This window comes from Coccomyxa subellipsoidea (assembly GCF_000258705.1).
Source record: "Coccomyxa subellipsoidea C-169, whole genome shotgun sequence".
NCBI lineage: Eukaryota > Viridiplantae > Chlorophyta > Trebouxiophyceae > Coccomyxaceae > Coccomyxa > Coccomyxa subellipsoidea.
In genome coordinates, this window is record NW_005178040.1 from 1,886,093 (window position 1) to 1,898,286 (window position 12,194).

General features: G+C 53.7%; 3 protein-coding genes across 3 annotated transcripts; 1 reads left to right on the forward strand and 2 right to left on the reverse strand.

Annotated features, from left to right (window-relative positions):
* Nucleotides 1-24: 24 nt before the first annotated feature.
* COCSUDRAFT_52653 (mitochondrial inner membrane translocase) lies at nt 25-1,055 on the reverse strand. The gene is made up of 2 exons (XM_005650499.1): nt 724-1,055; nt 25-576 (listed from the first exon to the last, which is right to left on the reverse strand). Exons 1-2 carry the CDS (start codon nt 925-927, stop codon nt 526-528), a joined length of 255 nt encoding a protein of 84 aa, XP_005650556.1. The 5' UTR covers nt 928-1,055; the 3' UTR covers nt 25-525.
* A 164-nt stretch (nt 1,056-1,219) lies between these two features.
* COCSUDRAFT_40194 (hypothetical protein) lies at nt 1,220-2,350 on the forward strand (the record flags this gene model as incomplete). Its single annotated transcript, XM_005650500.1, has 4 exons — nt 1,220-1,292; nt 1,414-1,500; nt 1,846-2,110; nt 2,272-2,350. 4 exons carry the CDS (start codon nt 1,220-1,222, stop codon nt 2,348-2,350), a joined length of 504 nt encoding a protein of 167 aa, XP_005650557.1.
* Nucleotides 2,351-10,745: 8,395 nt separating this feature from the next.
* On the reverse strand, nt 10,746-11,858 carry COCSUDRAFT_61007 (hypothetical protein; the record flags this gene model as incomplete). Its single annotated transcript, XM_005650501.1, has 4 exons — nt 10,746-11,092; nt 11,237-11,400; nt 11,498-11,553; nt 11,838-11,858. 4 exons carry the CDS (start codon nt 11,856-11,858, stop codon nt 10,746-10,748), a joined length of 588 nt encoding a protein of 195 aa, XP_005650558.1.
* Nucleotides 11,859-12,194: the final 336 nt, after the last annotated feature.

Consider the following 12,194-nt stretch of genomic DNA (forward strand, 5'->3'; position numbering starts at 1 on the left):
TGCCGGTATGAGTACGGCAATGACTTGCACCCATATGCTTAAATTGCCTGCAATCCAGGATAAATTTACCACTGCACAGGGCACAGCATTGTTGTTGATGTCAACATAAAGGGCTTGCCTCCAGATCTGCGAAACAGACAGATGGCCAGGGAAAAGATCTTGCTTTGACCCATACAACATATATGGTACCATATAAAGGGCGCTGATGCCCAAAGTAGTGCAGATAAAACACTGATGACTGTATGGCTCTAAACCATTAGCAGTCCTCTATAGCTAGTGACTGGCATTCTGCACATTCTATCACAGTGCAGCCTGGCCATGGCTCAGTATTGCAAAGACTCTGAGGAAAAAGAAGACATCATTTCAGCTTCAGTTCGGGAGCATGTCCCAGTTCATGCGTATACTACTGATGATTGCCACCCCAGGCCAAGACCAGGAACACTGAAGCATTGCTAATCTGGCTGGCTGCAAGGCGAGTTGCTGCTCAAAGTAATGTTCCGAGTCTCTGGCTGAATGGTTCACTATTTAGAAGCCGCCGCCTGCGCTCGCTTTTTGCTGGAACCGCTGTATGATGAACTGCAGCAAATGAAGGGAACGCTTGAGACAATATGTTGGCGCGTGTGAAACTCAACATATGCTGTTGTGAGCACTGTGGCACCAGAGGGCCTCCACATACACATGTGGCAAAGCTCAGGAGCTAAGAAAATAAGGTTATTTTCATACCTGAGTTGTTTCTATGAATCGCTTTGCACAGTCGCTGAGACAAGCCTCCTCTCTGCTGCCCAAAGAGCGACCTGGTGTGCCAACGCATTTGTCCCAGCATGTGTCTGTCAATCGTGCGACTGTCTGCTGCATCTGAGCCTTTGCTTGCTCATTGAGTAAGAACTGCTGCAACTCGGGTGATATTTTCTCCTCAGAACCGCTCATCGTCTTGTCAGATCACTTTTTGCCAAAAGACCTTCCCCGAAAATAAAATTATACGGTGCGTTCGTCGGCTTCTCTGAGTGGATACCAAATGATTTGCGTGAATGATCGTCTAGATCTGTGATGCCGATGTTCACAACAACAATGCACCTAGCCGAAGCAGCTCCAGCGAAGAAGCTGCGGCTCCCCCGCAGGTCCTCCCGCTCTAGCTACTCATTCTTCCGAGGAAACTGGCCCTGCTTCCTTTCTCTTTCAGTTCTCCGGTTCCATCAGATGAGAAAGTAGGGATCCAACCATGGACATCAACGCCATTGAAGGAACCGTTGAAGGCACTGAAGGCGTACCACTTCCGTTTGACGACAAGAGCGGTCCGCTTGCTATTTTTAGTTCATTCTGCTCCTGGTGTATCCAACTGTATTCAGCTACAAATCATCTGCTAGTCATAATAAAATCGAGCGATCTCATCTCTGCCGTTGGAATGATGCGTAGATCAAGACGGCTTTGGAGCTGTAATCCCCACGCTCGGCATCTCTGCCGAGAAAGTGACGGATGATCAAATCGATGAGATTGCCGAAGGTGCAGTCGCCGATAATAGTCAAGCTGAAATCGAGAATTATGTCTTCGAGGCTCCCGAAGTATCGGAGGCTTATGCAGGCCCTGCGGACGGCGAGACAGCTGCGGGTAGGCACTCTGTGCCTCACACCACATCCAGATTCAACATCTGCATCACATGTTCGTGAGTTGTCCTCCAGTCTCGATATTTATATACATATTTGGCCTGTAGACCACCCTCATCAAGACGCAAGACAGCATCTTCTGCGTCTTGCCAATGTAGAATGAAAAGAGCGCCAGGCATCTTGGACGTGTCTATTTCTCTTCATGAACAGCAATTGGACCTGATGCACCTGCTGTTCCCCGCAGAATCACCCCTTACAGGAGAGGTGCAAGATGGTCTCATTTCTCAAGGAGACCCGCAAGCATCAGAAGTGGCAGTCACAGATACGCTTGAGCACACGACGGCGGTAGTGCAACCTGAGACCGTCGCCATCAAGGAGACATCTCCTGAGGATGGATCTTTGGATGCTGCAACCGCGGTCGTCTCAGAAGAGCTCCCAGTGAAGGAGTACCTGGATGCAACAGTGGTGCCAGTCCTCAGGGATGGGCTGCGCATTCTGGCCAAGCAAAGGTGCGCCAGACCACCCATAAAGGTTGCCAATTGAGCCACAAATTGGCCTTTCTGGGGCTTGCTTTGCTGCAGGAGTGAGCTGATGCACATCAGGGGTGACAGTGTTCATATATGAGATAATGTGGATGCTGAATGGCCTCTGCGCTCTGTGATTTGCGCAGGCCAGAGGACCCATATGAGTTCTTGGGAGACTATATCAAGGCATACAAGGGCCCTGGGCGGACAGAATCATCCGTGTGATTGGATGCCATTGTGCCCAGCACGTGCTCTATTTACTGATGCAAACAGACTGTTGCAGAAGCTCTAAGCATGTGCTGCTGCACTTGCATGTTGGAGCTGCAGATGTCTCAATGGACTGTCCCGGATTGTGCTTTGGCGTGGACCTGCCATTAGTGGTGACTTGATGATACTCTCTTATGAAAAACTATGCCGTGACTATGGTGCTGCAGCTCCTGATTAGACACCCATTTCGTTGTTACATTCTGTTTTACCCTAAAGTTTCTCACATTCAATCACTCGTGGCAATTTCCTAATGATTTGTCATTGCTAGCTGTCACCCATGCACTTGCCATGCGATCTGATGCCTGACATGAGTGTCTCCTACCCCTGAGATCTCATCGCCTAAAGAATAAAATTGATCCGGACGGTTGTGACGATAAAAAACACCAAGAATTGGCACATGCGTGGGTGCCAGCACTCGCATGGCCAGCTGTAAGGCAGCTGTGTCTGTGATGACGCCGCTTGCATGACTTGCCTAACCCCACTGGACGACACTGTGCTCGTATGGTCTTCTCTTAGTCTTTAATAACTACCTCTCGCCCTCAACTGAGTGGCACTGACCTCGCTCGTCTCCAGTCCCAAGGGGGCGCGTGGTGCAGTCAAAGGTCTACATTAAATCTGACATTTGTGTAGTAGCTAGGGTGTCTCTGGAAACTTTACTGGAAAAATCCGCATCCGTCACTGCGCAATTACATGCCCAAAAGTGTTGGAATGCGCCCTGAACAGCACAAGGTCGTTCGAAATCTGCTCTGCTCAACGTTCGTTTTGGAACATCCCAGAGTGTATATCAGTCATGTCTCATGCAAGGCGCAATGGCACCTTGCAGGCCTTGCATTAACAAGTTCCGTGAAAGTTCAGCTAGATATGATGATAATCAGAACAAGCATCCGAGGTGAAGTCTGCCCACCGTTGTAAGCACACCAGCCGGCAGTGTGCCTGGCTCAAGCCACTGCTGTCACTGCTACCAAGAAGGTTCTTGGGTGCTCCGGCAAGGGATGCCGGCCGGCCTGATCTAACATTGGCGAGGCTGCTCCAACGAGTAAAGAGACAAAATGCGTCTCAGAATTTCAGTGTCTCCTTGTTATACATGCCGGGTGCATGTTGCTGCAAATTCCGGCTCTTTGCTAAGACAGTCCACTACTGAAAATTCAGGTGCCCCTTGCAGGCAAGCTCCAGGGTGATCTCATTTCTGCTATTGCGGTTTGTTCTGAATCCCTACCCTCCATTGTCCTCTCATCCTCGCCTCACGAGGGCTGCACAACAGAATATCCGCCCGCAGCTGCCCTGGGGGCCTTTCTACTGTGCTACCCTCCGGGCAGGCAGGGCCAGACACCCAATATTCCCTCTGCTCCCTCCTGCACGCCGCCACACACACGCCCGGCCGGAAAAAGCACTCGCCCAAATTGCGCGTCTGGCCATCCCATAAGCTACCCAGGCTGGGAGCTTATTGCATCTGGCCCAAGCAGCTATGTACTCCACTGGACAGCAGGTCAAACTCCCGATGAAGCAGTGAGCAGGGACCCTCAGCTGCCTTGCATATTTCAACCAACCGGCAGTCAGGCGTCGGGCGATGAGCGCCTGTCAGCTGCGCGGAAGGTGTGGAAGCCCTCGATGAAGTTGCGGCAGAAGGGGCACAGCGGAGGTTTCTTGTTCACCTCGCACAGGCGGATGGCGCAGTCTATGCAGAGACCGTGGCGGCACCCGTTCACCGCCACGTCCAGCTCAGCTTCCAGGCAGATGCCGCAGTCGTCGTCCTCGCCCGCCAGCTCCGGCTCAAAGCCGGTGATCGACGCCGCGCGCGAATGATCTCCCACCGGCCGCTGACTCGCCTCGCCGTTGCCGCGCCCGCCGCGCCTGCGCACGCACACCAGCGCCTCTCAGCTTTGCTCACTCTCGCACATTTCTGGCACTGGCCGTACCTGGCTCTGCGACACGGTGTGGGCTGTGGCTACGTCAGACATGTGCCATGGAGTCTGACTGCTACCTGCCTGGCTGCAGGGTGCGCAGGATCCGGGCTAGAACAGCGCAAAGAGAGCCGCCCGCATCAATGAGGCCCTGTCCTTACACATGTCAATGCACAGCATGCATGGGCAAGGGCCAGGGGTGCTGCATCCTGACTTCTGATTGGAAAAAAACGGTTGTTAGGTACAGTACCCCCGAAAGGGCCAGATAAAAGGGGGTGAAAGAGGGGGGAGCGCACTTGAAGGAGGAGAGGGTGCGGCGGATGGAGAGGCTGGACTTGCGCACAAGGCCAACAGAGAGGGCACGCCTGCTCAGACCAGCCTCCTCACGGCGCTCGCCGTCAGAGCTGCCCTCCAGCGGATCCACTGTCACTGCACGCTCCAACTCCTGCAGCCGCTCGCTCATCTGCACAAGCAATTCCTCAGCCCCTGCCTGACATTTGGGTGACAAGAAATTGCACATGGTTTCTGTATCCTGGCAGACTGAGCTGTCCGGCAAAAACGAATCCAAAGGAAAGAATATCCCTGGGCCCCCATGCCCACAATCGCTGGGCACCTTGCGTGTGCCTCTGTGACAAAATAAGCTGTCCAGTAGAAGAGGGTCTGAAAGAACCACACTCCTCAGCGCCTGCCTGACATTCAATGGGTTGCTCACATGCACACGGCCTCTGCACTGTGGCGGACTGGGCTGTCCAGTAGAACAGGTTCTCAAGAATACATATCCCTGAGCCCCTTGCCTGACATTTGCTGGACATTTTCTTGCACATGGCTTCTGTGTTGTGTCAAACTGAATTCTTCGGCAGAATCGGGTTGTAAGGAACGATATCCCAGAGCTTCCTGCCCGCCCCTGCCTGGCGTTTGCTGGACAAGTAGCTCATGGCCTGGGCATTCTCGCAAAGGCCTTGTACTACACTGCACAACTTGCTCGCAGAGGGCCTCTGTGCTCTGGAAATTTGAGTCCTCCAGCAAAGAGGGTCCTGACAGGCAGACATAGGAGAATTGAAGCTTGGGGAGGCATGGCCTAATCACCGTGTTCTCCAGGAAAGAGCCTGTCGTGATGCGCCTCGATATGAACGGAGCGGATGCGGACTTGGCCCTCAGGGGGCCGCCGTCCGCTGAGTGTCTACAGCAGGTGTCGTCACCGGTCGAGCTTGGTCCCCGGCTGCCTGTGCAGATGCACAGAAGGGGTCTCAAGCCCTGAATTGTGTTGTCTACTGTTGCCTTTGGTTCTGGTCTGGTAAGCAAGTGGATCTTACACCAACAAGGAGTCAGACTTGACCAAGTAGAGAGCAGGCAACTCCAGGACGCAAGCCTCGCACCCGCTCTGCTCTCTGACAGGATCGCGCTGCCGTCTGCCGCTGTGAACGGGTTCAGCGCGACCCGCTCAAAGGGGCTGACGGTCGCGCGGTGGCCCGCCGCAGGCTCCGGAGGGGCCGGCTCGGGAGTGGCGGCCTCAGCAGCCGCCCCAGCGTCCGCGGCAAAGCCCACGCGCTTGGCAGCGGATGATGAACCGCTGCTTCCCGGCCGCTCCTGTCCCCTGTCAGAATCCCTTGGTGCTGCCGCGGCCAAGCTGTCCTGTCCAGCCGGCGCTGGAGGCTCAGGCTGGGGTGAGGCGGAAGGAATGCCGCCGTCCGTGTGTGACCCGGCCGATGCGAGCCCCTCGTCCTCGTGCTCCAGGACATTATGGAGGGTGGTGGCGGAGCAGGAACGCCGCGGCAGACGGTGCGGCGGCGGCAACCCCGCGTCGGCCGGCGCGCCGGGGCCGGCCGTGCTCGAGGACGCCTCCGGAGCCGCCTCCAGGGCCACCACCGGGGCCGTCCTCTGCTTCCCTGCCGCCTGCTGCAAGCGCGCATGATTAAGTCGAGGTCGATCAAAGGTGCTGATAGCAGACATCTATGCAGGGGTTCAGGACAGGGCGCAGATTACCAAGGCATACATCGTCAGACAAGTGAGTTCGCTGGCCCCTAGCATTCCCCCATAGATGTGCAGCACAGTAGCAATGGCAAGATGCTGTGTTGTACGCTGTTACATTTTCTGATTGCGGGGGGCGCTTGCCTTGAGCTGCTCGGCGTGTTTGCGCATGCGCTCGGCGCAGACCTTCTCCACCTTGAAGGTCTCCAGCCAGTCCAGCAAGTTGCGCCGCAGAGCGTACGCCGCCAGCGTCGTCAGCTTCTGCGGCCCATACCCTGCGTTCCACACCACAGCACCCTCAGGCTCACTCAAACATGTCGCAGCAAAAGAAAATGAAGAAGAGCAAAGTGCAAGACATGAATCAAGCAGGCTACAGTTGCTTGCTGCCTCTGGCTCAACATGTCTGAAAGGCCCCTGGTGACCCTGCTGTCCATCAGGATAGACCTCAATCAAGTTCAGGACATCAGGAACATTTCAACGATATTAAGCCAAACCAGAGTAAAAGAATACAGATAGGGGCAGAGGCCCAGGCAGGGCCAGTGCATGAGGCCCTGAAAGAGGGGCTGCGCACCGTCGTCAAGGTCGCGGGCGGTTTCGAGGGCGATATCGATGGCGATGGTGGGATTGAGCACGGTGGCGGCCTGGCGGAAGCCGCGCTGCCAAGCCACGTGGTACGGCAGCTGCCGCAGGGAATTAGTCACGCTGCGCAGATCGATGCGGCCGTCGCCCTCCCACGCTCGCCGCGCCACCTGCCCATCCGCAGCGCGCAGTCCCCCTCCCCACGTCCCCAGAGCGTCCGCGTGCGCCTGCGTGCAAGCCACCAATACTAACACAACACTTCACAAGCAACATTTTTGTGGTTGCAGAATGGCCGCGTGCCACTCTCAGCCCCGTACACGGTGGTTCCTGAGCACGAGGGAGACACGACAGCAGTCGACGCACATCTGCTTCTCGAAATTCCACCCAGATTGGCAAGCATGAAGCCTACATCTCCCCAACTAACAAAAACATATAAATTTGCTCCAATGCTTGCAGGGTGATTTCAGCAGGCCTCTGCCTAGATCGGTGCAAGGTTCAGCTAAGCGCTGAGTGGTGTTTTCCTTTGCACAGCTTGACTATGACGAGATGGAGGAGACAGAGGACTACTACGACAAGGACGGCCCTCGCGATGACGAGTATGAGAACGTGCAGAGGGCACACCTCTTGATGATACAGGGAGCTCAGCCAGCGCAGCCTTAAGATATGAATGTGGGCAAGGCGCCGCAGGACACAACACATGGAGGGTGCGGTTGAAGGGTGTGTCACCTGCAGCATGGCTTGGAGGATGGCGATGTGGCCGCGCTGGGCGGCGAGGTGCAGCGGGGTTGAGCCGGCGGGGTACTGCAGGGCGGAGGTCATGTCGAGATCGACCGTGCGCACCATCATGCTGGCGCCCGCCCCCAGCAGCGCCTGCACGCACCCCACGTCCCCCAGTGCCGCCGCCATGTGCAGCGCCGTCAGCCCATTCTCCGCGCGGCTGTCCACGTACCTGCGTGACGCCAACATGATTGATAGCTTGCTTCCTCAAATTAGCAAGAATCAGACTTCTCCTGTGTTTGCTGGTGAGAAGGTTGCTTGGCGGTCAGAAGTTGCAGCCACTCTTGCACCTGGAAATGCCTCGACAAGCACAGCAGCGGTGGCTGTCATCCTTCACGACTCTTGAGTAGTGAACAGCTGCATGTGTGTTTAAATTGCTGAACTACGCAAGTTTAGCAATGATAATGAGTCCAGAATGGAGCGAGCTCAGCAAGTGATGGCTGGGCTTCTCAAAATGAATGATGACACAGTCCTTGAACTGGGCGGGGCTTTGCAATAGCAAGATCAACCAAGAGGCAAGCACAGTGCGTGGCAAGGGGAGGGCGCACCGGCACTGGCCGCTCATGTCGTGGATGCGCACATCGCGCAGGGGCACCTGCCCATCCTCCGTGTGCACCTTGGCGCTGTCGCTGAGCAGCAGCTTGAGCACGTCCGTGTGCCCGTTCACCACCGCGTAGTGAATCGCGCTGCGGCGCTGGCTCTTGTCCACCGCAAACACGTCCGCCCCCTGATCCAACAGGAACTCCACACAATCCACCTTCCTGCACCACCCAAGACACTCCCTATGCTCACACCGTAAACTTTGATGTCCTTCACAGGAAAATGGAGCGTCCTGTGGGCATCCATCGGCGGGAACCCATCAGGTATGAATGTAGAAAGAAATCATGGAAGGTTGGTGGGCAGGCCAAGACCAAGGCCTGCTGTCCTTTTCCAGTTGTGGCCTGCTCTTGTGTCGTGCATTTCAATGAGCTTGCAAGCGGCAGTGAGTGCATGCAGTGAAAGCTACGCACCCGTTCTCAGTAGCCAGCATCAGCGGTGTCTTGCCGCTCAGTGTGCGTGCGTTCATCACATCCTTCACAAAGCGTCCCCAGGTGAACAGAGTGATGCTGGGCTCCTTCAGCTCGCCAGTGCTTTCGCCGCCAGCGATTTGCGCAGCTGTGGATTGCAACACTTCCACCACTGCCTTGAGCACCTCCACGTGGCCTTGCTCTGCAGTGCAACGATAAGTGTGAGGAGTCTGCACAGAGTCTTAATACAATCACAGATGAAGTGCATCACTTGGATTGACTTGCAAGCGTTGCGCGAGCCAAGGGAAACAAAAGGAGCAGCCTTGGATACTTTTGAGAGTTTGGGGTCCCCACCAGCTGCGTGATGCATGACATTGTACTGATAGTTGAAGAATGTGAAATTTGCAAGCTCTGGTTTCACTTCCAGTACCTGCACAGGATAGAGCGTGTACTTCAAGACGTCTGCACAAATGCTTGACACGAATCGCATGGCCAAAGATCACAGGTGTACATGAATAGCAAATTATGAAGCTCGTTGCTCGATCTAAATGGCAGTGTCGGTGTGAGATATGAGTTGCCAAATGTGAAAGGGGCCAGCAGGATGACGCACAAAAGAACTTAAGCACGTACCTCTCGGACATTATCAGGAAGACCTTGACATCCCGCCGAAAGAAGGCTTCGACCTCCAGGAGAAGCGCAGGAAAGAACAGCCCCCATGTCCCCACAGATGTGGACTTGAAAAGTCAAGGGTATAGTGGCTGATGTATCACAGGGTACACAAAAGTCACTTATTGCTCAAGGTACTCCGGCCCATAGATCAAGGAATAAATGCTCAAAGAACGGCTTGGACGAAAAGGTTTTGCAGGACCTGTGACTAAGTCGACGACGACGGTTCACCGTGTGGTCTTTTTCGAGATCCTACGCTTCACCTTCACACAAAAGCTGGCACATTGTTTGCGCTGCCCATAGGGCGGAATAGAAAGTGGGATCGTTTGCCCAAACAGAAATGTTATGTGATAGCTTCTCAGGGCTGCCTGGACGACGCAGAATGAGTCATGCCGATGCCTATGTGGAATCTCATTCGGGCTTTTGGAAGTTGAATGCGAAGTTACCAATCGATTCAAAATTCAGTTTGAAAGGCCAACTTGAAGTGGCGAAGAGGCCAGTTGGAAGGCCACAAGACGGAGGGGTGATAAAAGATTACTCGCAGTTTTATGTGCAATTTGCTTCTATCTAATTCAACTTCAATATGAAAGGTTGAGATTGTCGTGATCATGATGATCGTGCCATCCGGTCACCGGTGGGCCATGGCCACTGCCAGTGGCCCTGGCTGGCAGCTGCAGCCGGGCATGGCATGCCCACAGGATAGATCTAGGTCATATGCAGCATATGTTGTGCCAAGATCCAGAGGGTTATTACTGATCACCTGAAATATTCTTACTCTTAAGAATGTGCAGTTGGCCCATACATGGGATTCCCCGTGATGGGAACCATGGATGGACCATGAATGGGCCCATATAAGAACAGGCTGGCACATGCCTGAGATTGCTTCAGCAGCTGGTCAAGGTAAGACGCAGGAAGCTTCCACCGAATCCTACTTGAGTCGGAGTCCATGGCTGTCGGCATATGTCGTTAGCGCCACTGTCATTGGGATGCCATAGTAAGCATCCGACGTCAACTACCTTAGCATGTCACCGGAGCAATTCGTGTGTCTTTGAAGTACAAAGTTTTTTCAACATGCATGCAAATCATCATCAGAACGTACACGTTGCCTTGAGAACAGACCTCCTTTGACGAATATAGCGCTCGCTCTGTCATTCATTTCATGCTTATGGACATAGCCTGCAAAAACCCGATTTAGAGTGACTTCCAAGCCACAATCTTGAACTCGAGGACCACCAGAGATCAACAGATCAGGCGAAGCTTGTTGGCATTGTGGCACCCCAATTCAATAGACAGTCTTCACTATGCACAGCCAAGATCAGCCTTGCAACCCAGCATTGGTGCTGCCATGTCAATCTATACTTGGCATGCCCACAAAGCTGGTAACGCTGTGATGCACCATCTGCTAGCGCTGTTGAAAGTCTTGAAAGCAATTTGGCCGTGACAACCTCACACTGATCAGTCTCGCACAAAGATGAAAGTCCCTCCACTGCCTGTCTGGGAGCCAATCAGCGTGTCATCGTCCAAGTACGTCAACAGGTAATCCGACCCAAAATTCCTCTCCAGACTGGTGGAGGCGCTCTGGAATAGGGCTGGCAGTCTGGCGCGCAGCGGCACAAAGACCTCCGCCTCCCTCAATGCCAGGAGGACCTGATGATTCAACCAAGACCGCGGCAGTATTGCAGGGGCCAAGAGCAACTCCAGCTCATCTGTGATACTCAAGTTCCTCACTCCAGCTTCCTGGAACATCAGGCGTATGCGCTGAGGGCTCCTGATGTCATACTTTGCTCGCACCTCCACGGTTCCTGCCAAGCACATGCACAAAGGTGTCAAGATTCGGCAGATCATCACAGTGATTACTTGGCAGTGCTGCCAATATGCATGACAATATAATGGAAGCAAGGCTGAGCAGATCAGAAGCCCACATGTATAAGGGCAAACGAGCTCACCTTTCTGGAGTAGCATGGGAATGCTGAACTCGATGATGTTCTGGACGTCGCCCTGCTCCACATCTGAAAATTGCTGATAGATGTTGCCGACTTGAAAGGGTGCAGGGCGATCCGCAATCAAGAGTGGCCTGACATCTGGGGCTGTTGTGTATATCAGTCTCCACCTGCCACACAACGCAACCTTTTGCCATGCGTTGCTTGTTGTGCAGGCAAGCATGGGCACTCAAAAGAAGACCTCTATTCGTAATCAAGGATTCTCACCTGCCAGGCAGCAAGGTGTAATCAATTGCCCTGTTTGAAAGGGCCTCCAGGCCCACCTGCAATGAAGACCACAGGAATTGCCTTAGTCAGGCTCTCCTCGACGGGTCTGTGTACTGTCAAAAGGATCCGAGTCCATAATACTTCATTTCGTTGATCTCACACTCCTATTACTTGTGTGTAGGACTTCCAGCGGTCACCTGAGCGTCTAGTACTTCAGCCCTCTGGGAACTCGAAGCAGTGCCGCCTCGATTGGTTGGTGCAATTGCATCCAGCAAGACATACTTGGCTTCCGAGATGTCTACACTACCAGATGCAGATCTACAAGAAACAAAACTCTTACGTCTGGGCCGATCACATACATGTCGTTCTGCAAAGAAATGTCCATGCTGTCTGATGCCAGATGTCATCGAATGCATACAGTTCATTGTGATCGATATTCTTATCATGTACTCCTTCTTCCAAATCATTGCATGGATCGAACTTATTTCGGTGAAGTGCTAGGAACGCCGTTAACGTTGGTTGGGATCATGCTGTGACAAAGCAGAGCATGATGTTCCACTTGCACAGGAGTTACATTAGTGGACGTTTTCGTTACCTTCAAGATACTGTATTGTGCAGATCAAGCGTTTCCGACACATTGAAGACTTTGACAGCTGGGGATGTGGCATGCAACAGATTCAGTGATCTGAAGCTTTTC